At 43.6% G+C, this 24,600-nt stretch overlaps 2 protein-coding genes across 3 annotated transcripts in view; one reads left to right on the forward strand and one right to left on the reverse strand.

Moving 5' to 3' along the window:
• On the forward strand, window positions 1–5,231 carry GDF1 (growth differentiation factor 1). Its single transcript, XM_042794093.1, has 2 exons — window positions 1–1,154; window positions 2,196–5,231. The coding sequence occupies exons 1-2, from the start codon at window positions 878–880 to the stop codon at window positions 3,032–3,034; spliced, it is 1,116 nt and encodes a 371-aa protein (XP_042650027.1). The 5' UTR covers window positions 1–877; the 3' UTR covers window positions 3,035–5,231.
• The window catches only part of UPF1 (UPF1 RNA helicase and ATPase), a 23,737-nt gene continuing 4,354 nt past the window's right edge, over window positions 5,218–24,600 (reverse strand). The window contains exons 2-24 of one of the 2 annotated variants that reach the window (XM_042794091.1): window positions 21,865–22,007; window positions 21,341–21,430; window positions 20,620–20,787; window positions 19,558–19,738; window positions 18,809–18,970; window positions 18,081–18,165; window positions 17,786–17,884; window positions 17,481–17,589; window positions 16,484–16,643; window positions 16,246–16,364; window positions 15,798–15,962; window positions 15,460–15,574; window positions 15,137–15,280; window positions 14,490–14,703; window positions 14,161–14,278; window positions 12,428–12,584; window positions 11,281–11,423; window positions 10,424–10,598; window positions 9,593–9,674; window positions 8,905–9,066; window positions 8,369–8,586; window positions 7,796–7,918; window positions 5,218–7,678 (exon numbers count right to left, since the gene is read on the reverse strand). In XM_042794091.1, the coding sequence (XP_042650025.1) occupies window positions 7,799–7,918; window positions 8,369–8,586; window positions 8,905–9,066; window positions 9,593–9,674; window positions 10,424–10,598; window positions 11,281–11,423; window positions 12,428–12,584; window positions 14,161–14,278; window positions 14,490–14,703; window positions 15,137–15,280; window positions 15,460–15,574; window positions 15,798–15,962; window positions 16,246–16,364; window positions 16,484–16,643; window positions 17,481–17,589; window positions 17,786–17,884; window positions 18,081–18,165; window positions 18,809–18,970; window positions 19,558–19,738; window positions 20,620–20,787; window positions 21,341–21,430; window positions 21,865–22,007 (3,129 nt within the window). In that variant the 3' untranslated portion in view covers window positions 5,218–7,678; window positions 7,796–7,798. Of the gene's footprint in view, window positions 7,679–7,795; window positions 7,919–8,368; window positions 8,587–8,904; window positions 9,067–9,592; window positions 9,675–10,423; window positions 10,599–11,280; window positions 11,424–12,427; window positions 12,585–14,160; window positions 14,279–14,489; window positions 14,704–15,136; window positions 15,281–15,459; window positions 15,575–15,797; window positions 15,963–16,245; window positions 16,365–16,483; window positions 16,644–17,480; window positions 17,599–17,785; window positions 17,885–18,080; window positions 18,166–18,808; window positions 18,971–19,557; window positions 19,739–20,619; window positions 20,788–21,340; window positions 21,431–21,864; window positions 22,008–24,600 lie in introns of both variants that reach the window. The other variant, XM_042794090.1, reaches the window with a different exon arrangement.

The following is a 24,600-nucleotide window of genomic DNA, read 5'->3' on the forward strand; positions in this document are numbered from 1 at the left end:
TGCAGGAAGGAGGAAAAGAAGGGAACTGCTATCCCAGGCCTCTTTTTGCTCAGCTGTAGCAGAGTTGGGGCAGCGACGGTACCGAGTTGGGGTAACGGTGATCCCTGGTCAGCACACATGTGTGTAAACTGAATTTTATAATACTGGCTTGCCCAGGCTTCAACATTTAGCTGGGTAACTCACTGGCCAGCACTGTGTAACATCGATTGTGCTGGCTGGGGTGGGGAGAAAGGGGCTCCCTCTGCCTGGCTGGGGCAGGGACCCCGCGCCGAGGGTGGGTGCTGGGGATGGGTTCTGATGGCTTTTTGTGCTGGCCCAGGGGCTGTGTCTTGCAGGCAGGGCGGTGTGTGCAGCAGGGAGCTGAAGCAAGAGTTGGATGATTTGGTGTGCTGGAAATTGACGGCTTTAAGAGAAAAGTGTTGGATGCTGTGATTGGGGGGGAAAAAAAAGTAAAAAAAGCTGACTTGGGAGGAAGAAGCAAGAGGAGACCCAGATCTGTGTTTGCCCCTGGATCTGGGTGGGATGTCTGCAGAGGATGGGAGCAGTGCTTGACTTGCTGGCAGCTTTGTGTGGGGATGAGCAGCCGCTTCCCTGCCACCAAGGACTTGGTGGTTGGACCTCAGTGGTGCGGAGAGATTGTGGGAGCTCTGAGGGAGGAGGGCAGCCGGCCCTTTGCCACGCAGCCTCAAAGGGTTAACAGGTCCTGAGGAGCCTGGAGGGACCGTTCACACCCTCTGCCCAGTCCTGGGAATCCCTCTGTGCTAATTGAGCACTAAGCAGATCAAAGGCTCCAATCAGGCAATCAACACCCCCCTGGCCCCTGTCTTCAGGTCCCGAGCCCAGGCTGCTCTTTGTCTGCAGGACAAGGAGCAGAGCAATGTGGCTTCTCCCCAGCTTTAAAGCCAGCCTTGCCTGGGCTCTCCTGAGCGTGGTTCTGGGGATGGAGTTAAGTTTGCAGGAAAGTTTATTGTTAAAATCCTTGGGTTTGAGCACCAAGCCCAGCCCCAAAACCCCCGGTCCTGTGCCGTCTGTGCTTTGGCGGATCTTCCAGAAGAGAAAGACGCTGCCCTCTACAAACAAAGACCTGGCAGATGCCTGTAGGGTGGAGGAATTTAATGTCCCTGGGAACATCATCCGTGTCTTCGCTGACCAAGGTACAGAAACGTCTTTTGGAAGCACCTCTGATCTCTGGGCTGTGGGAGACTTTGCTCCAATCCTTTTTCTGTCTCTTGGGTGTGGGGAGGAGAGGCTGGGGGAGGACACGCCAGTGCCCAGAATTGGTCTTCAGGAGAAATCACTGCTGTGTAAGCTCTGGTCCCTCTGGATGTTGCAGATAATTATTTACAGCTTAGAAATGAGTCAGCAGATGAGGCTGTGGGTGAGGGTGTGGAGCTGTGTAAAGCTCTGCCCTGGAGTCACCTAATGCAGCCCAGAGATGCTGGTTGGATCCCAGGTGACTGGGTTGACCCGCTGGGCTGGTGGTGGTGGATGGGGGCAGCTCCTCCATTCCCTGGGGCTGCGGGTGCAGCGAGTGGGATCAGCTTCGGGAAGGGACGGGCTGCTCGGCTGTTTGGCTGTGTCCCCCCTCCCTCTTCTTCCTCTTTGTCCTTTTGCCTCCACCTTGACCACGTGGCACATCTGGGTGCTTCAGCCTGTGGCCTCTCTGAGCCCTTCGCAGTTACTTGGCAATCGTTTGGTCAGTGTCCTCTAGGTCTCGAGACGCCACGGAGCTCACTTCTCTTGTGTTTCCAGATTTCAGCTGGAAACCCAGGGCTGGCTAAAACAGGCGCTTACTGGTTCCTAAAATCTGCTGCTATTTGCCCTCCTTTCCCCTCCATCCCAAACAGCCGGCACCCACACCCACCCCGCTGTCCTGGAGGGGGGAGATAGTTATGGCTGGGGAAAAATAACACACCAAGATGTTAAGGAGCATCTAGAGGAGGTGCTGGAAGGGCTGTAGCGTCCCCGTGCCGCGGGCTGGAGCCCAGGCTTGCGTTTGTGCCTCCAGACCTTTCTGAAGGCCGTGCCATCGGGCTGATGGCCCTCGCTGCAGCCTTGTCGTCCTGATCCCGCCTCTGCCAGCCCCATCTGCCTCTTGCTGCGCAGCCAGGAGCTTAAACCGGGAGCGCTGGGAGGCTGATCCTGCTCAGCGTAACAGGGTGCAACCACCGCCACCTCTATTTCTCCTTTGTCAGGCCACTTCATTCATAACGGGCAGCCCCAGAGGTTGCTGTGTCTGCAGAAGCGTCTGTATTTTAACCTCTCCGTGCTGGAGGAGGGCGAGCACTTGACGATGGCTCAGCTAGAGATCAAATTCAGCCACAACTCCTACCACACGTCCAGCCAGGGGCAGGTTTTTGAGCTGAGGCTCTACCAAACCTCCCAAATGTCTCTTCGGGGGATGCCCTCCCACGAGCACAGCCGGAAGCTGCTGGTGGAGCAGTCCTTCGCCCGGCTGCACAAGTCTCTCCTCTTCAACCTGAGCGGGGTGGCGAAGGACTGGAGGGCGTACAGCCGGAATCTGGGCTTGATCCTGGAGATCTCGGTGAGCGACGGCGCGTCAGCCGTGGCGAGCGGGGGGCTGCAGAGCCTCTGCGCCAGCATCGACTCCTTCCTGGACACCTCTCTCTTGGTGGTGACCCTCAGCCAGCAGCAGTGCAAGGCTTCCAGGAGGAGGAGGAGGAGGAGGAGTGCTTACTATCCCCTCGTCACGCCGAGCAACCTCTGCAAGCCCAGGCGGCTTTACATCAGCTTCAGCGACGTCGGCTGGGAGAACTGGATCATTGCCCCGCAGGGCTACATGGCGAATTATTGCCTGGGCGAGTGCCCCTTCCCCCTGACAGCGGAGCTGAACAGCACCAACCACGCCATCCTCCAAACCATGGTGCACTCGCTGGACCCCGAGGGGACCCCCCAGCCCTGCTGTGTCCCCGTCAGGCTGTCCCCCATCTCCATCCTCTATTACGATAACGACGACAACGTGGTGCTGAGGCACTACGAGGACATGGTGGTGGATGAGTGTGGCTGCAGATAGCGGGAGCGGCTGCAGGGGGGAGCGGGGGGGGGTCCCGTCTGAAGCCTTGAATGATTGATGGAATAAATCCAAGTGTGTTCAATCCCCTCTGTGCTGGTGTTGAGGGAGTTTCCCGTCGGGGCTGCCCTTCTCCCCGTGCAGCTGGGGAGGAGGTTTGGCACGAGGGGGATCAATCCTGGAGTTGTGGTTTGGTAAGAGCTGGGTGCTCAGCCCTCCAAGCAGCCACGACTGTGACGGGGTTATGCTCCAGTCTGACGCTGGTTGTCTGTTCTGTTCTGTTCTCCACGGGTGATGGCAGCACCAGGTTGTGAATCCCAGAGCCCTCTCGTGCTTGGCTGAGCTGCTGCTTGGTGCTTTTTGGCTTTTTGACTGGATGCTGCAGCTTTCTCAGTGCAAAAAAAAATTACTTGTTTTGGGGAAAATGGTGCTGGTGGTTCCCTGGTGCCCGGGTGTGGCTGTGCCGGGAGGTGACACGGTGGCTCCGGTCCCGCTGCGGGCAGAGGTGCGGTGTCACAGCACGAGCCGCGTTTCTCTTCAGCTGTGGGAACTCAGGCCTGAGCTCTTTTTATTGTGTGGTTGATGAAGGGGGGGATTTGGGAGCAGGGGGTGTCTGTGGCTGCTGGGGGGGGCCAAATGCAATCCCGGGGCGGCGGGGGGGTGGTGAGGTAGCAGATGGTTTTGGCTGAGGAAAGAAAAGGTAAAACCAGGGGATGTGGTGCCGGGTGGGCACCAGAGTTGGTGACATCCTGTTCCCTCCCAGCCTGTTGTGACCCAGTAGTTAATTATTTACCTCATTTGCAAATTGATGAGACTGTGTGGGGGGGTGAGAGGGTGTCCCCCCTGCTCACCAGCAGCAGCAGGACCAGCCTGAGCTGTGGCTGGAGACCAACAGCACCTGAGCATCCAGCAGCAGCAGCTCAGCCCAGCAGCATTAGTGAGGCACCACGTTCATGCAGTTGTGTAGTTTAGGGTTGATTTGGGGGTTTATTTGTTTTTTTGGGTTGGCTGTGGTACCCAGACTGTTGCAGTAGCTTGGCCGTGCACCTACTGTGTGTGTTTGAGGCCACTACCCCGACCCTCCAGCCCCTGGGGGCTTGGAGCAGCTGGGGGTTTAAAACCTGGGCAAAGCTGCTTTTGATTTTTTTTTTTTGGGGGGGGGGGGGGCAGAAACAGAAAAGGAATCTTGAGTTAGACTTGAATTTTTTTCTTTTCTTTTTTAAGCACAAACCTGACACCATAGCACAGGTAATTTTTTTTTTGTTTGTTTTTGTATTGACGCATTGTCTTCAAGGTCTGATGAAGTGTTACCCGGCTAAGCTGGGCCTTCCCCCTCCTGGGGAACACTGAAGGTTTAACCACTGTTGGGTTTGCAGAGAAAATGTCTTCCTGTCCCCCGTGACACTCCCCCTGACCTCTGTAGCTGAAGACCAAGACTGGAGTCGCTCGAGTACTGTAGCTGTGCAGTGTACTAATGTTTTCATGTCCCAATGTGTTTCTTGACAGCGCTGTGGACTAGCAGAGAGCTCTGGGGCAGGGCCGCCCTGCTCTTCTCCAGCTGATGAACAAAAGCTATGCTGAAACCCATTTCAAGCACTTAACCGTTTTCAGGGCTTAGGGTAGGACTTAACTAAAGCAAGCCGGAGCCCTTCTTTCAAATTTAAGATGGGCAGGATTAAGAAAACCTTGAAGTATTAGGATTTTTGTACCTGGGCTGTGGCAGACTAAGCTCCTTTACCACGCAGCGAGGCAGCCTCCTTCCCTGGTTCTTGGAGATGCTGGAGGGCAGCTGTCTGCGCAGAGAGGCCCTGGGCAGGGGGAAGGAGGGGGCTTCCAGCCCCCAGGAGCTCGGAGCCAGCACTCTGCCAAGCCCAGGCCTGAAGTGGCACTTCAGGAGCTCCACAGCCCAAGCTTTGCTGAGCCCCCACCTGCACCACAGGTAAAAGCCAGTTTCAGGTTTACTGCAGGGAAGCAGGAGATGGTCCAGGTCACCTCTGGAACCAGCCTTTACCTCCTGCAGCTCCCCCCTGCACCCCCCGCTGGGGCACAGGCCCCTGTGAGCCAGAGGAGGGACGAGGGGGGGGGTATTTAACAGTTTTCACAGTTCATGTGCTTACCCATGTACGCTATGCACACACCACACTTTTGTACTAGTCTGTGTTTAAAAAAAAGTAATAAACTTGAAGTTTATACAATCAGACTAAGTTTTAATGAACGTTGTATGGTTTCATCATTGAAAGTTACGGGCCACCTTGAATGCAAGAGCTGTTTATTAATATTTTATTGATGACAAACAGGTTTAAAACAAACTGAGACAAAATCAAAAGAGTAACAGCGTGCTAGCACTGATGTCTGGATTTATAAAACTCAGAGTAACTGCTACAAAGGAAAAAACCAGCACAAAGCAGAGGCAAGCATTCCCATCAGTGAAATAAAGGGGGTGAAGGGAGAGGAGGGGGTTACATTACTCAATGGATTGCATTGCACAGAGGGTTACAGCTTAAACCTATCAGAAAAGTCTATGCAACTACGCAGCCTACAGAAGGAAAAAAATTAAAAAGCCCTTCGGCAATGTTAATAAATAAAACAGTCCATCTTACAAGGAAGGAAGGTGGCCTGTGTCTCCATTCTTTCACATTTTAGAAGTCTAAACTCTGGAGGCTTTTTATGAGAAAAGAATGGTTTTCATTTCTGGAAAGTTTCTTTTGCAGCTCTCGAACTATGTTCACTGCAGGACTGAACAAAAATTTTGAACACCTGTTCCATGTTTATGTGCACGCTACTCACGGTTTGTGGGTATGCTACACCAGGTCTGCACTGGGGGAGAGACACTCTTGAAAAACTACAGCAAATACAGGTTATGAAAGCGGGTCAACAATCTACAGAAAGGACAGTAATGAAAGGGCTTTCCCCCCCAGTTACAAAAAGTGGGTTTTACGTCATTTAAGTACATTCATATGAGAGGTATTTTGAGTTCCCCCAAAAAAAAGACTAGAAACACTTGGAGCCCTTTGAGTATAAAGCTAACTTAATGCAAACTTTAAAAACACCTAGGTTAGTGAATCACACTCTACTGTTCTTTGCCAATTAGGAGGTAGAGGTTAGGCTAATTTAGGGATCTGATAAAAATGGGTCTCTGTAGGAACTTTAAATTCTCTGCGCTGTTTCTAAAAAGGTTTAGACAGAAATAAAATGCTCCCAGTGTTCCCATATGACTTATTTAAGACATGGGTACAACTTAGAAATTGGATGGCTTCTCTTATGTGCTGTTTTCAGTTTTGACTTCCAGCTATTTCTCAAGCCAGCATTGATGGCACAGCCGTGTCCACTACCTGAAAAATAGGCTCCGGGTTTGGTTTTCAACACCTGAATCTTTCAGCTATCTGCATTAATCACCGAAGAAGCCACACAAAAGCCTAACCCATTATCTCTAATTATACCCAGCTATCAGAGGCCACCTTCCAACAACTGCCTGCTTTGTCCATTTTTCCAACCTGCTTCGGTAACATTGTAGTCTTTACTTCAGAACCAATATAATCCCCAGTTTCCACTACTTCTTCCCCAGATCTGAGGGAGTGAGTAAAGCAGGCCTGTTAGCATCTTTTCCTCCAGGGCCGAAGGGCACAGGAACCCATCCCCTTTCAAGCGCAAAGTTCATCTTACAGAAAGGCTTGTTTTTCACAGAGTAGAGTCCAGACAGTAGCCAATTAAAGCATACAGAAAACACTTTGAAACCCTCCTCCTGCTCGAGCGCGCAGGCTCCTTTCACTCTAACTGCTATCCAATGTAGGAAGAAGAGGCTGATTGCTGCAACTTTAAATCACACTGAAAGTTCTCAAGGTTGGTGCTCTAATTTAGTTTTGTTTTAAACTTTTTGTAAGCTTCTCAGAACAAGGATCTCCCAGGTCCACCACTACAAATTCAGAGACAAACTTCTAAAAATTCAGTGCTCCTTTGAAAGAATCTCTTTAAAACCACCTTGTCACGAAAGACCCGTTCACAATGTGGGCGACACGATGACACTAGGATTTCAGAGCCAGTGTTGGACAACAAAACCTGCATCTCAGAGTTGAGCATCAGCTATGTTCCGCTGGCTTTCCGCTTGGCTTGCTGTCACTTAGTCAGGAACTCTCTCTCCCTCTCAGATACTCTGCTTCTAAAATGTAAACAATTACTGCTAAAATATAGTACCCCTTTAAAACGAGAACAACTCTGAGATGAGGGTTTTCCTCTCCCCATCTGCTCTGAAAAGTAATGCCCTGCTCGCAAAGAGAAGTATGGAATGAAGTGAAACCTGCTTAAGGCCCTTCTCTCGAGCTTGTTTGACTGGGGGAGCAGGGACTCAGCTGACCACTCATTTCAGGGTGAGTTGCCTTCCCAGTGAGGCGCCAGCCAGTCCTTCAGTGCGCTCTCTCCTCTCCGGTCAGTCTCCTTGTCTCAGTGAGCTAGCAGTGGGCTCTCTCGCGCGCGCTCCTTTCTCTCTCTCTCCTCTCCGTTGGTTGGTTTCTTTCTCCTGTTGCTCTCACACAGTGGTGCTTCAGTTTTAGCAGTGGAAAACAGGTATCCATTTTATTTTATTTTTTTTATTACCCAGAATAAAATGCTGATGAACTAAGCTCCACACAAGCTTAGCTCTTCTTCCTCAACCTGAAAGCAAGAAAGCGAGACAACGGTTGCATTAGGGATGTCACCCAAGACAAACACCGTGTTCATGAACTTAAATCAGGGAGTAAGAAGCAGAGGAGTGAACCTCAAGTGCCTTACACTCTAATACTGTGACAGTCCCGTCACTCCACCATGTTGATATGCACGTTCACCCTGGTAAGTAGAGTCCTGTGACAGCGCCACGTCAATCTGAGACTTAAACTCATCACCAAGGTAACTGTCCTGAAAATGAAAGTGTGGGTTAAGCCTCTAACTCATTATCAAGCTCAAGTGCTCCCCTACAAAGCAGAATACCTGGCAGCCAGGGTTAATGATAAAATCTGAGAGGTTTTGTTGGAGATTTTGTTCAGTTTTGTCTTGCTTTTTTTATATCTATTTTTTTTTGCTGCAGAAATTCCATGAATACAAAGGTTTTTGCGACAGCTGGCTGTTGAACAGGCAAGCGATTCAAAGTTAAGGCTTGAGTTGAAGTCTACACATGCAGCATTTAACTTTTATCCGTGAGTGTACTTAGAAAGTCCACCAAGTAGAGGAGTATGAAGTGCTGTGGCTGAGACACTGAAAACAGTTTTAGTTTCCATTTTCCTCAGTACTAGGAAACAAGGATGCGCATGCACACAGATCAACATAAAACCCAGAAAAAGAGCCAATGACATATCAAATTCCACTTACCTGTGATAATTCTGGTTGGGAGAGCCCAGGCTGACTCATCTGTGATGGCTGACTCATGGAGATATACCCCTGAGTCAGTGGACCCTGGGAGAAAGGCTGGGACACCACATCTTGGCTCGCTTGACTATTTGGAAGGTTTGACTGACTAGTTCCAGGAATCCCAAAGCGATTTTTCTGGCGCCCACCACGACCGGTCTTTCCTTTTGGCGCCCCACGTCCTAGAAAGGCATGTATCCCAACCAACAGTGAGAAGTCTTACACATGCAAAACATGTTGAGAATGAACTGTTTTTATGAAGTCCTGATCACCCACAAGAGGCAGTTTATGTACTCAGTGTAGCAGGGGCAGAGAAATCAAAAGGACACGGCAAAGGGACACTCACTGGAGACTGCAGCGCTACTGTGTCTGTACTCTGAACAACTAAGATTTTACTGAAGCACAACATTTACTCTCATCAGCACTGCTGCAAGAGTAGCAAAAACCATTCTCTGACTTCTGAAGTGCAGTGTTTTGCCATCCCACCCTTGCTCCCGTACCTGCGGCTGGTCCGTTAGCCTGGCCAAAGTACCCCGGAGGTGGCATCGGTGGCATCACAAGGTTGAAAGGGATGGGAATGTTCATAGCAGTGACATGGCTGGGGCCAGCACTAATCATCCCGATCTGGTCGTGGGTCTGGAAGTACATGTTGGATGGGCGCCCTGGGGAGGGGATGAAAAGCCACAGTGACTTCAGGCATCTGGAATATTTAAAAATCAATTCATGTTCCTGCTTTTAACAGTAATGGCAGGACCTGTGAGCAGTGTAACTCAGAATCAGAAACTGAAAGGACAAGCCTACCACTGCCAAGGGCCACCAATGCTTCTAGTTCACTGCTTATTCCACACTTGAAAATTTCAGACACTCACCTAACACATGTTCACCCCCACACAGTTACTCTTTACAGCACCATCTAAGATTCCCAAAATGCTCACACACACACACACAAACTCCCCTTCCTCTCATTTTTCACTTGCTCTGCAGACATCGAGGTAGACTGTAGGGGCTTCTATATAGAGAGAGCAAAATCCAGGCACAGCATGAACATTTTCAGTCCTTAAATTCTGTATTTTTCTCTAGTGGCTCTTCAAACATTTAAAAGTTTGAAGTCTGTAAGATACCGTGCTCTAAGGACTAGCTGGGGAAAGAAAAGAAATCAAAGCTGTTAATTTTGATAGCTTCCTTTACCTTGACTGCTCCGGTCATAGACAGATCCCGGTATAATAGCCTCACGCGCATCGTACATGGCAGTAGTCATGAAACGGGCACCCTGGAAGCATTATAGGAGTTAGGCAAAGCCTTTGTGTAGAGAACTTTGCACTGCAACTTCAGTGCAAGTTATTTTGGGTAAAAATCCAGTAAAACTCCCCAGATCATGCATACTTTACAAGTGCCGAGGAAACTAACTAGTTCTAATACACGGAAAACATCCAACTACCATTTCAACTACATCACAAGAAGGAAAAGTAGTAAGATTCTAGAGACAGCCTATCTCATTGTGAAACACGTGACGAATTTTCAGTCTATTTTGAGGTTCTGACGATAGTTCTTCCTTTGCTCTATTCCTACCGCTGCCCTGCAATGGCTGACAAGCTTCCCTCCCTCCCCCAAATGGCTACTGATCTGATGCTAAAGGATTAAGTATAAAACTTGCAGGTTGAGTATTCAAGTGCAGTGCTATTAAGTACACATGCCTGATGAGCCTGCCATTTCCACACAAAGCAGTGACTTTGTTTCATTCACCTCAGAAGTTACCCCCTCATAAAATTCTGCAGTAAATAAAGAGCAATAAAAAAAAAAAAAAAAAGCACCAAAAAGGCTTTTCTACGAGTGCTCAACTTAGAAACAGCTGAAGCAGCAACTTACTTGGATCCCACTGTATTAACCAGGCAACAAAAAATGGAAAGTTTTGGGTGTGTGAGGCTGTGGGTGACTGTTTATTCCACCCACTGATCAATCAACCCTTGATTGCTTCACGTCAAAAGCATCTGAGAGACAGGAGAGAGAGAGACAACTTACTGGGTTGATGGTATTGACAAGTTTCCGGGGCTTGCTGAACTGCATAAGGCTTTCCCGGAGGTTATTCAGTGGTCCCTCCACCAGAACCTTCTGCTCCTTGTAGTAATTCAGCAGGTGATTCCAAAGTGGTTGTTTAGACAGTGCTTTTGGGTTCCCAACAATAATTACTCCATACCTGTACAACAGCAGACAGAGAAATGAAAATTAACTTTGACTGAAAATCAAGCCGTGTTAATGTCACACCAGCCCTGAAGTCCATCTCCTGCGGTACATCAAGGCACCAAAGAGAAGCCCGCGGTGGTAGGAGACCCTGATGCAACTGTTTTGTTTACAGCAGATGATTTCTATACTATGACAAAACACTTGAAAGGAGATTGCTGCAGCCAGTTTCTCAAGAATCATAAGCTTCCTTTTGCAGGCTTGCCAAACACATCAGTGTACTCAACAAACCACCACAATGTATCGGTCTGAAAGCTTGCAGAAACCAAGGAAGCCAACCAACGTAGGGTAATGTGGAATCAACACTTTCTCAGTAATCACATCCGTTAAGAGAAGCAAAATGGTAAAAAAAATGGTTCCTAGAAGGGATAGAGGGAAGAGTTCAGTTCTGCAAACAGAGGAGAATGACAGGGCAGCTTCTACAAACTACCAGTGCCAAATGGCAACGCTGATTGTGTTGAGATTGCTCTTACAAGTTGTAGGGAATGTGGAAATCCTTCAAGGCTCCCTTAAACCAGGTGGGGTACAGGCCTGCTACCCACAAAACACAGACCTTTTGTTAGCTGGACTGTATAGGTGCTTTAGCAGACGGGATTAGTTCTCTAAAATAGATAAAAATTTGCCCAATTTTACTTCACCTTGCTCTTGTAAGAGCTACATTAAGACGCCTGGGGTCATTCAGAAACCCTATTCCTTGGTGTTCGTTGGCCCTCACACAAGAAAGGATAATAAAGTCCTTCTCTCGTCCCTGGAAGGCATCCACACTTGCAATTTCCACTTCCTGAAACAGAGGAAAACACGTAAATCACGGAAGCACAGTGCAAAACAGTTACGCTACCAACAGGCATTACCAAATGTGTTGGCCATGACTAGCAGTTCCCATCATTTGACAAAAATGTTATTTTTGTAATGACGAATGATTTAGTAATTCCACTGGTCACTAAATAGTTTCCCTAAAGGAGAACAGACAGTCTCAGTTTAGGACAAATTACTTTTATGTTCACTGCCTTATGGTTCTCATATTTTCCCCAAGCTGGCATCTGCACTATGGAAAGCATCCCTTTTTTAGGTATGTTGCCAAAAAGACCTCTGACTATTCCAAAACCTTGTAGTAAAACAGGTCCAAATTAGCACTGCTGCTCCCAGCTACTGAGAAACCTGAATCAGAGGGACAGATCATTCCTGGCAGAAGTAAAAGTATTTCCACCAAGTTTTCCTTCAGTGAAAACACTGACCAAGTTCTCAATATTGCAAAACAGACTATATTAAACCTACAACCATCTTGTTTGTAGCAACAAATTTTAATGTTTGGTAGAGGAGTTCCACTGGTGGGAAGACGTATTCCCAAGCAAATAAATAGTATGGCCATCAGAATTTACGGAGCTTGGCTTCCTGCATGTCTCTTGGCATGATGCTTTTATCCAAGACACAAGCTGACTGAAGCTTTTCCACAGTTGAAGCACTGATGACCTCTCCCTTCTGTGCCTCAGTGAGTCCTCAGAGGACGGACTCAGTGAAGCTTTCCTTTCAGAGACCTCAGCAGGGCTTTCTCCTTTATCTGGCCCACTGCTCCCCTGACACTTACTGGCATTTGATACCTCCTACACTCTTCTCCCTGTTCTATTTTAACCACAATCAACTAAACTCAAAAGTTACTAAAGAATAAACACAGACCGACGCCTAAGAAGCCAGACGAAAAATGAAAATATTGTGAAGTTTCACAATATCTGATTTGTCTAGCTTCTTTACATTCAAGTGTTCTCATTTGTGCAACGACTCTGTTACCTGGTAGAGCTTTGTATGCAAGGAACCACTGAACTGCATGTACTGCACCAGATAGGATCGTTGACCTTCATAAGGAGTAATAATGCCAATCTGATCTGGTTTGGCACCAGCTTTCAATAGCTTTGTTGTTATCTTCTCCACATTGGCAGCTTCCGTCCTAGAGAGAAAGGAGAACCAAAGTATTAGGTCTAACGTGTTGCAAGTTAATAGGTCTGAAAATCCTGAACATGTATGCTGCGCTAGCCTTTTGTCAGTAAGGCTACTTCAAGAAAAAGATCAATTTTACACTGCTCGAGCACTCTGATTAATTTGACTTAAGCTTTGCAGGAACATTCACCACCATTGCCTTCTGACTGAGGCCATGCACAGATATTCTCAGCCAGAGGAATATGGGCAAAAGCCAACATCTCAAAAAGGTCTCAGAATGACACAGTAACTTCTCATTATACTTCCACCTTCTCAGAGCTACGCAACTAGACTTCCTGGAATAGCAAAACTTATGGTGGCCATCGTTCCAAAATGGAACTGCTAGGTAGAGTTGAATGTACACGTGTACTTTTATGAGGGAGATCATTAAAAATGTTCCAGGCTACTGTGCAAACAGATCCTTCAGTTGCTTTATCTTAAAGTTTTAAATATAGAATGCTTTTAATGCCACTCTCCCTGTCAGCCAACTATTGTGCCATTTGTTTGTGCACTGTCTGGCTTGCTGCATTCAGCAGTCTTGCACATGCTGTTCATGAAACAGACAGAGATTAAAAATATCACAGCAGATATTTTTCATAAGTTGGTCTGGTTTCCCTTCCAGGCACATGAACAAACACAGAGGACCAAGAGGAGCAAAGTGTTTTAAGCTCCCTCTGAAAAAGAGGGTTGAATGTGCAGAAAAAAAAAAAAATTCCCATCCCTTTCACACCCCCACTAAAATTGAAGACTTAGGACTCTGCTTCAGGAGCCAGTGAAATTCTGGCTTCAAAATGAAACTTGATCAGCATTTCTTGATGCAACTGCAGTCAGTTTACTTGGTGGCCCAAATTCATCCTGCATATTGGGCACTCAATTGTCCTGTGCTCCTTATACTATCAGTGAAGGGAAACACACACCTCCACAGAACAATTCAAACCCACTTAAGATCTGAACTGCTCCCACTGGAGATGCCTTTTTCTCCTCTTTTACTGTAAAAGGAGACTATGGTAAATCAACTCTGAAATGTGGCTTTGCCTGCACTATCCTTGATGGCAGCTTTTATTAAAAAAAGCACACAACCAATTTCAATCATAGCTGTTAAATAGGAAACAACATTTTATTAATTTAAAGGAACTACTGCAGAACACAAGAATCAATAGTACTGAAGCACTGTGTATCCCAGCAGACAGACATTTGAGGTCCGTGGGTTGGCTCATTTGAAGTACAGATACCACCTTCACAGAAACAGAAAGTATCTCTCCTTCAGAAACAGAAGCCTTTATTTAGCTCTTACGCCTGTATTCACATAGCAAGGCACCACATGTCATGGTGACTACAGAATACTATGCGTTTTGTTGCAGAGGTTCTGAAGGATAGAGAAATGCTTCGATATTTGATCTTTCCCTTGACTTCACTAATCATGACTGTCTCCAAGGGACGTCACAGGATTATTAAGAGATTCATTTAACAGTCTCCCTTACATTTAAGATACTTAAAAATACTTTGTCCCAGTGTAAGTTTATATTTCACTGTTGAATTTTATTTACCTGTTCAAATAAGAGGTGCCCGAGCTGGCAATTTCTTCCTGTCCTTGTGTAACATAGAAAAACATTGGCTTATCTGGCTGTGGCCACTGGAAATCAAAGCCTTTTTTCACACGGTCCGCTGAAGAGCACAAAAAAAGTAAAAAAGTTAGCACTGCTTTACTAGCAAGAACACTGACTTTTGTATCAAAGCACCTTAATGACTCAAAACTAAGTGCAGTGGCAACTCTCTTTTTAAGTGAACGTATTAAAAAGCTCACCTACATTAAAGAATCCTCCCTTTGATCCTTAATGAAAAGGAAGTAATTTGCAGGAGTATCATTATTGCTTACCAGCAGTAACACCATTCTGGAGTGAACCCTCATAGAAGATGTTGGACGGAAAAGCACTAAGTGCAGGATGCATGCGATACTGCACTTGCAGGCGAATCGGCCGAATCCCCAGCACCACAAGCCTCTCGAAGAGAGACTGAGACAGCCCAGCCTTTGCAGCTTTTTTACACATCACAACAGGACCAAGCTGGCAGTGGTCACCCACAAGAATAAGCTGTGGAAAAGAAAGTTTGTAGATACCTAAGTTTTTCTTTTCTGAAACTTGCCCAATGACTAGAAACGATAGCAATAACCTACTATAACGTGTTAGGAACGAATCAGTCTGACTTGTAATAAGCTTCAGTTCCAATCCAAAGCTTACAAACCTTTAGTGTCAACTAGCCTTTCAGTCAATCATTTTTAAATAAAACCTTATTTGGTCTCCAGATTGTTCCAACAGGACTAATGTGTTCTAGGCAAAGATTATGCCATGGAAACAGAAAACTAACAGGACTAACACAACATAAAGTCATTTAGACCTATGTTATGGAAGCCTCTTCAACAAAAGGAAAGGATTTTGTATCCCTACGTGCCTACACTGTGAATATTACTGCTTGATGCTACTTCCTCTGTTTACAAACTCTTTAATGAAATCCAATGGCTCCTACCTGTTTTGCTCCCAGGACAACTGGCACCATGCACTCTGGCTCTGTAGCCTGTGTGCTTTCATCAATCAGAATGGAGCGGAACTGCATTTTTGCAAGTCTTGGATCACCAGCTCCCACACACGTGCAACAGATCACATCTGCATTCTGAGACAGAAACGCAACTGATATCAATCGAGGGTATTCCTACATGGAAGAGTATTCAATATAATTCCAGGAATCCCTCAAAAATGTAAACTGCATTCTGATCTCCACCAGCAAATTGCAGCTAAGCCTCAAGTGGGAGAAGGCAATTATTTAAACCACTAGAACCAATGGAATCTTACCATAAGTAATTCACGCTCTGCCGTTCGCTTCAGTGCACGGTAACGTTTCTCATCAGCAGATGACAGTTCTCCAGTTTCATCTTTAAGCTGCTGCAGTTTCTGAAGCTCTGGCATGCTGCAAAAAAAAAAAAAAAAAGGGATTTTGTTTTATGGCTTAATTGGCAACTTGGTAGGAATAGCATGGAACTCATTTGTAAAACTAAGTATGACACATGTATAGAACCAAAAAAGTTATCACATCAGGCAAATACATGTTGTCATCATTACACAGTTAAGCAGTTGTGTCCACCACAACGCTTAAGTTTCTTCATTCCCCTGCCCCCCCAACCATTTCTTACCTATCCATGTTTCTGATCTGGTTATGCAATGCCAAGAAGGATACAGGAGAGTCAATTGCCTCACGACTTTTAGCACACAGACGAACCACTTTCAATCCAGTTTGATGGATCTTCTCAGTCAACTGATCTACAGCTATATTACTTGGAGCACAGACTAACACAGGCCTTGAAAAAAATTAAGCAAAAAGTCAGTCTCAATGAGCTGTAAACTTTTTTCTACTAGATTTGTAATAAAATCGTGTGTTACATACAACACATGGCCCCTAAAAATACGCTGGGGAAGAATATTTTCTGAAATAAGCGCAAGCCTTCCCAGAAAAATATACACTTCTAGAAAACCTTTTTAGTTCAATGACACAAATTATTTTAATTCTTAAAATCAAGTCGATTCTTTGACTGTTAATAAAGTAACCTCGATACATAAAGATTTTGAGAAAATAGTTCTTACCCATTGCCCTGTCTAGCCAGATGATAGACGATCGTGGCTGATGTCACTGTTTTTCCGGTACCAGGCGGACCCTGAATAAGGCTCAGAGGACGCTGCAGGACAGTCTTCACAGCATAAACCTAAAAAAAATTATTGCTATTTAGCATTCAATGTATAGGAAGTTACGAAGTTGTTCAACCTCTAATTCATAAATCCTTTATCATATTCTTTGCGGGTATTAAAAAGGAGATGAGGTTACCTGAGAATGGTTGAGATCAGGAAGTCCTTGTGCTGTAAAGCGCTTTGGCAATTGGCATTTAATAATTACATCTTCCACCTCGTGACCTAACAGTTTGTGATAGATGTACCCTGACACTGAAGTCTCATCCACAGCAAATGTTTTTAAAGCACTCTGCATTCTGAAATGAGGGAAGGACAGAAAAAAAACAAGTTAGTATGACCTCAGATACCACTATCCACAACTGTCCTACACAAACGTTAATCAGACATCAGGCACAAATTAAAATATACCTCGAGAAAAAGAACAGTGTAGAACACTAAAAGAATTGAGACAAAAATTAGACTCTGAGAACATAGATCTTGTTTTTCCCCATGTGAATACTACGAAGCATTATAACCAGAAAAACCTGTAGAGAAACACCAGTCTGACAAAATCTGCAACAGTAATTTTAGGTGCACGATTTGAAGAAAAATCTGTATGCAGTGTATCTCTTTCAGGATAATAAATAAGCTCTTATCTTACAAAATGCAGTACAGACATGTCTGAAGCCTACTGACCCCACAGCAGATTCAAATGCCTTCAAATTTCAGGTAGTTAAAGCAATTCAAAGTTTAGGAATATCAATTAAAGTCAGAGCATGCTTCATGATGGAGCAGCATTCAGGAAGCCAAACTACAAAACAGTTTTTCTTTTTACATTCCAAGTATTACTAAACATAAGGTAAATTTCCACCCCATGATGTATTTGCAACAAACCTTAAGCATGCCTTCAAAATGAGAAAAACTGACAGTTTGATGGCATTCAGATTAATTCAATTTCTAGTGAAAATTAGGCCTGCTGCTCTATGAACCAGATATCATGTGTTCACAGGTTTGATACATGGGGCATACTCAGATTTCCGATTGCTAGCGTCACAAAACAATACAACCTTTCTTGTACAAAAACTCCCACTGAAAGCAAATATATATACCAACTGCACCATTATTTGCCAAGTTTTGAAGTGCTTTCTCAATACCTGTCAAATGAAGTAGACTTCCACACAAAATCCACTTGGAAGTTATGAGTAACTTCCACAGGCGCTCCAACGCTGCTCCTCAGCTCAATGGCTATCTCATCACCATAATCTGTAGAACCTTGTTAAGTAGTAATCTATAGCAAAAATTTGAATTTTATTTTTCCCAATTTTGCTCATTTTTTTTAGCAGATCCCCATAACAAATCAAAATTATCTCAAAATTACTTTTGTACGTATTTACTGATTTTTTGAAGAGACTTCAACCTTCGATTAAGCCTTCCTGAAGGCTCACTAAGTAAAGGATACTATCAGGAACTTTGATAACATGACCGATTCCTTTCCATAAAGGAGCCAGGTCTCCTTTATACCTCAAGCAGATCTCATCTCCTTGCATGAGACGCATATCTACAAAGGAAGGGAAAAAATGCTCTTAGAATGTTCACCAATGAACAACCATCCCCCAACACAAAACCACTTACAGTACTACCTTATAGCCCAGACCACATCATCACAGTTCTTTAAACACTGATGTTATCTACCAGGCATTAGAAAAACAACAAAAAAACAACCCAGACAAAACATACCATCAAGCTGTCATTACCTGAATCAGTCTTTGGCAAAGTGAAATAAGCAATTCTTTTCTTGTTCAAGCCCAGGTCCCATCTGACTGTGATGTTATCTTGGGTCTAATGGTAAAGAAAAGGCATCTATTATGTTCTTAAAGAGCTGTTTGCCAACCACCACCATCCTCACTGTTCTATACTTCAAAATAGTTGAGAAATACAGAACTTGATGTTCCAATATCACAGTATAGACAAATATCTATCTATATTCTTATGAAATGAATTCACGCCATCTACAGAAGATAATTCTGTTCTACAAGAAAGTTACTTTATGAGAAAGAAGTCCTAATCACCACCTGCATTATTCCCTCCCCCACCTTTAAAACATTTACTAAGTGTTTGCATGACCTCATATAATTCAAATTTGACTGGAAGCTTCGACTAAGGTAACTGCAGGTTATGAGGATAACAACATAAAAGAAGGTGGCCAAGTTGCACAGTGCTGTGATAGAATATGGCTCTTGGAAAGAAACTTTGAACACAGAAAATATGGAATTTCCCACTTTCCAAGCTCTTTAAAACCTCAGTTTGAGGATTTTTCTTTCCTCTCCCTGCTATCAAACATTACCATTACTACAGTAATTACTGCAACAAAGACATTTATTTCAACTGAGCCTTCCCTCTATGCTGTTAACAGTGTCCATGTGTTTGATACCAGAAAACTGGTCAGAAACCCCCTCAAACAGGAATATTTCAAGAATATTACCTGAGACTCCTTGAGTTTCTTGTCATAGTCTGCCTCAAGCTTGACTAAAGGACCAAATATATTCTGGTATTGATAAGCATCTTCATATCTAAGCAGGACATGCTGTGGTTCTTCATCAACACCAGGCTTTTCTAAGTCCTCAAGGGTTGCAGATGGATTTTCCTAGAATTTAAAGCACAAACATTTTGTTTCGAAGTTCTAACTACAAACACGTGACATGCTCTCACTGTGCAACAGGACAGATAATACTGTGTTTTACTACTACATGAAGTTATATTAAGGTATAACAACCTGTTAAAACTACACCAAGACATAATGTGTCATGCTCACTCACATCCAGTCAGGTTTCTTATGCTTTAAAGGATGTACAGAAAAACCTCTCAAAAAGCAGTAACTCAATACCAAGTGTGAACTAAGTTTCCTACTCAGCTAGTCACCACGTAAAGCAGAAACAAGTGAAAGATGGGATACAGGAAAAGAAAGTTGTTTTTTCAGATTGCCTGTCAGTGCAACTTGAACAGAGATGAAGAACCAAAGGGTGAAACTTTCCTACTTTGATAAACAGTTTCTTGAATCCTTTGATCAATTCCCAGTTGCATTGCTTGTCAAATCCACAGAATTTAAGCCTCTTGTGATTCAAGTATGTTCCCTGCCTTATGCAGTTGCTAAAGCAGCCTCATCCCTCCTTCATAAAAACATAAAATTAGCACTTGGTAAAACATAACTGGAATTTGAAAAGCAGCACATACCTTCCAAAGTTCTTCCAGTTTGTTAATCTGTTGAGCTGTAATCTGGCGTGCTCTCAACTGTTCCTGTTCAGATGGAATCTTTACCAGCCACGAAAGGAAACAGCGATCTTGGATAAGAGGCTGCCACTGTGAACTATCCCAATTAATATCCTTTAAACTGCTCTGACTGGCACATGGCTGCCTGCACAACCAAAATATTGAAAGAAATTATTAAATTAGACAAGTGTAAGAAAGTCTACTGTGTGAAATGTAAAAATAGATTTATCATGCTCTTAAAACAACTCAAGTATCTCAGTTAAAAAGGAAGAAAAACAACCCTAGCCTGCTGGGACAGTTAAATTTTTTTGTTCCTATATTTGCTATTTCAACACTGGGAAGGGTCAGTATTGTAAGCAGTATCTCTTAGGTGTTTCTAGAACTGAAAATTTCAGTATCTAGAATATTAAGTATGTCACCTTTGAAAGTGGTTACAGTCCCTTAAGACTATGCACACATAGATCAGAAAACACTCATGATTACTTCCCATCTGCTGTTTAAACAAACAGAATGCATTCCATAGAAATACACCTTCTACTGTCACATACATGGTGACAGCATTTAAGTAGAATACATACAATTATAAAATCATGATTTCTGATAGAACCTGTCAGAGAACAATTTCCGATTTACTGTCATCTTCAAACGATTCTACGAGCTGACAGAAAAACATACTGTGTAACAGTCACTACTCTATTAGGGCTCCAGAGTAATTTCCTGAACTGTTCTCTTACTCTTCCAAATCTGAAAAACCACAGTTTAAAAAAAAGGGGAAAAACACCTTTCTTCCATTAAGGGAGAAATACTTTTCTATAGAACTAAGACATTTGCCCAGCATAACAGAACGTTCTTTTATTGCATTATCTACTTGTGTATTCATGAAGCCTATACGATCATCTAAAGGAATAACGGTGGCAAATTAGAGTATAAAATATATTTCGGTACAAAATAAAAGCAAGCACTGCCCTTTAGAAATAAGGTCGTGCAATAGACTTGACAAACTTGCCAACAAAGGCATTCTCTCACCTGCACAGCAAAACAACCACAGAGTCTGCCTTAGCTGGAATAAAGCCAAGGAGAAACACATTACGACATCCACAGTTATAACATTCCAAGACAGTCTCTCCTAGAGGTCCATCTTTATGGAGAGTCACCTCTTTGCACTTCGCTCTCACAAGATGATTAACAATGTGGCTGAAACCAGAGAGGACATACATTTATATGAAGTCAACAGGAAAATCAAATTTAGTCCTAACATAATGGACCAGGACAGTTATTAAATGACAAACAAAAGTTATTTACACTGTGGCAGACATTGGTAAGTTCTTGCTCTTTTCATCCAAAGATATTGCTAACACAGCTTCAATGGTTTCTCAGTGCATGAATGCTTTAAGATAGATAAGCATGAAAGAATAGGAAATGCATAAAAAAATCCTCTTTATGTTACTGGTAACTGAAAGAAGCCTTCGGAAGCTCCATAGGTCAAGAGCATCAGTTCTACTGTGCTTTGCAGGAACAGAGGATGGGGAAAGAAGCAGCACGCTCACTTCATAGAAGTGATTCCAGTTTTGCTGAGATCAAGGTTAAGTTGTTAACAGCAGAAAAGCAAGAGGAAGCTGGAGGTTCACATTTAAGTCATTAGACTTCGATTATCAGCAATCTGTGCGTCACAGCCTTTATACCACTTGAAAACACACACATTCTAAAACAAGACTGTCATTGTTATTTCCATCATTTGACTGTTTACCTGCCAGATGTATTTCCACGTCCATTACAGAACCACTTTTTGCTGGTGTTACAGTAAACCACACAAGCAGGATCATGGATCCCACAGTAACTGGAATTAAAAACGAAAAAACATGAAGTGATTGGGCAATTGCTTATAGGAAAATTCAAATACAAGATTTAAACTACCTAATAGTGTACAAAAATAAAGGGAAGTAAAAATTAGAGAACACAAGTGTTGGTAAAAGCATGAAACATGAGCCAAACTTCTGTTCTGAGTCACAGGTACTTTAATACTTCCCACCATTACCATCCCAAGGCTGGCTTCACCTTCTATTCCTCACAGGAGTCAAAGACCTGCCAGACAAGGCAGTTCTAAGTGTGCACAAGAGCTCACCAGAGGGCACCATTTTCCTACCAGTACATGGATGTCTCCAAGGAATTTGCTCTCAAAATCCAAAAATCCTCTAAGCATACACCTTTCACTCACACAAAGTACTCCTGCCCTCTGGAAATAATAAGCCTGGGGCAAAGACAATGGCTCACCTGCAAGCATGCACAGGAAGATCCTTTGTGTAATAGGTATCTTCTTCATCTTCTTCAAAATTCAACTCTGCCAGAAGCTGGCTGGTTTTAGCCACATTATCATCCACAGCTCCATTCTGTAGAATGCCATCAGGTCCATTAACCTGAAATACAAGGTCAGCACTTAAGCTATACAATCAAAACAGACTCTAAAACATGCAGGCAAGGACAGTAATCCCTACTCCTCAAGCAAAAACTTGTGTTTAATTTAGAAAATCTCAAGAAGAAAGCAAAATGCTGGTAAGAGCTGAAGCGTATACCAGTTACATAATCAATACTTGCTTCATTAGCTCCTATTTTACAGGATTATTTAACTTCCAACTAATGAATAGAAAAAAGTGAAAAGGAGATTACTTCAGATTACATTTTTCCCTACAGTTTTACACAACATACAAAATTCCATTTAAACATTTCTAGCAGTATCAAACGTTTTATCATCCCTCATTTTACTCCAGAAATCTACCTGAAAACAAGATCTTTACTGTGTAGGGCTTTCCCCACCTATCTCTGCTGTTCTTGATCCACCAAATCAATGATTTTTCTCCCCCCCAAAGATATCAGAACCATGGCTTCATGACACTTGGACAACAGAGAGCAGGTAATCAAGAAACCTATTCTCATATAAGCCTTATTTTAACAGCACAAGAAATAACCGAAACTGTTTTTCAGATTGTGTCTAACTCTCCAGGCACCATTACTTGTTCAAGGCGTACTAATCATATTACGTAGGGAATCAAACAAACATACTTGCAATATACAGCGGGTATGACAGTCACTATTGTGTTACTTTAAATTTGTTTTAGCTATGATATTATTTCCTTTAAAAAATGAGGCCTAAGTTATCCAAGGAAACTGCAAAAGTCCATCTAAACCAGTAATGCAGCTCAAGTTTTCAAAGACCAAGTCTGCTAACACAGCACATAAAACAGGTGTGCTCTTCTCACTGACAATACACTGCCAGAGCCATGAAGTTCTGCAACATTTGGGGCTGTGTCAGCAACTTTTACACACTTACTGATGTTAAAAATAACTCCTTTTTGGCAATACTGAGTACAGTGTGTTTACCACCAGGAAGGAGCATCACGAAGTGTGAATGTCACAAACCAGATTTTGGCACAGCTAAAGCAGCCCTTGCCCCTTGGGCCTCGCAGGTGTTCTGGTTTAATTCCACTGCTGCATCCCTACAGACAAACAGCCACAGGAGCTTCTGCACCTTAACACAGTGCTGTCACGAACCCCCCAGATGGCAAGATCCCCACACCCCCCAAGACTTTCACTCACTTCATTCTTTGACCTGTTTAGCAAGATCTCTGAAAAACCTGAGAGGATATGAGCATACCACAATCCACGGTAACTTTGAGTGCAAAAAGGTGGGGAAAGGACACCACAGTGACTGCGGTGAACAGCACAATGTTAACAAAACATTTGAGATGAGTGCTATGAGGTAGCTTCCCTATCAAAGCAAAATCATCAGACATCTTAAAAACCCCAACTGTTTCTAAAAGTACTGGGTTAGACAAGGTGAGAAATATTCTCATCAGCTAATAAATGGGAACATAAGAATCACTCAAGGTCTTTGTCTATCAATACAGTATTTTAGTACCTTTTTTGCATTTAGACGACATTTAATGCAATTTATCTGGTATCTGTAACTTAATTCTCTGACAAGAGATGAGAAAGCTATCCACAGCGAGAACACTACCTTTATTAAAAGAAACCTAATAAAAATAGTTGCTGTAACATTTTAAAGCTCCAACTCATACGCAAATCAAAACAAGCTTACTTCTATGAAAGTCTCATTTAGATTCCACACATGCTAGTTTCAGTGCTGCACATTAAAATTTAACAGCCAATTGCACGAGTTAAATTTAAAAAATAAATGTAAGCCACTTCACATTTGCCCTCAGCAGTAAGGAACTGGACTCAATGGCATAAGCTTTGTTTCATTATCTTCAAATGAAATGAGGTGCATTTGCAAAACACAGTCTAAATGGTATGACTTTTTATTGACATTACCTCCAAGTACAGGCTTTTAATAGAAAGCTCAGTCAAGAGGAACCGTCAGCATAGAGTGTACAAAAGAAACAGAGGGGGAAAAAAAGGAAAAAATAAAAGAAACTGCCGTGGCATGTAACAACACATTAGTATGATGAACCCAAATCCAATCAGCTCACTGTGTAATAGCATCTCCACAGATGTTTGAAGATAAATATCCATTTTAAATAGATAGTGCCATTTTACAAAATATGAAGATAACTTATTAATTTATTGTGGAACAGGTGGTATTCCAAAGCCCTCAGTTAATTTGAATTTCTTAGAAGCACAAATACCAGGCATTCACAGGTGCATTTCCATCAATCTATTCCAAAGAGCCATAATACACTATTATACACACCACTTGACAAGCCTAATAAAATTTTTTTTTTGGGGTGCTCATAAAAAACTGAATTGCTGATTGGTAATAAAATGGTAAAACTTTTTTTTTTTGGTTTTTTTTTTTTTTTGCTTTTTTGTTTGTTTGGTTTTGTTTTTTTTTTTTTGTTTTGTTTGTTTTTTTGTTTTTTTTTTAAGGCAGAAACCCAAGAAACTACAACAACTGCAAGCTATTTGTACTTCTGCACCAGGTGACTTAGTTACACCCCGGGGAGCTCCTCTCCTCTCAGAGTTTGGCAGGAATGATGTCACCTGTTACTATGA

The sequence above is a fragment of the Tyto alba genome, unplaced genomic scaffold (genome assembly GCF_018691265.1).
Source record: "Tyto alba isolate M040663 unplaced genomic scaffold, T.alba_DEE_v4.0 Super-Scaffold_20000042, whole genome shotgun sequence".
NCBI classification, from domain to species: domain Eukaryota; kingdom Metazoa; phylum Chordata; class Aves; order Strigiformes; family Tytonidae; genus Tyto; species Tyto alba.

Coding starts and splice junctions, on each gene's coding strand:
- GDF1 (XM_042794093.1), top strand. CDS start 878: ATGTGGCTTCTCCCCAGCTTTAAAGCCAGCCTTGCCTGGGCTCTCCTG. Junction 1,155..2,195: donor CCGTGTCTTCGCTGACCAAG/GTACAGAAACGT, acceptor CTCCTTTGTCAG/GCCACTTCATTCATAACGGG.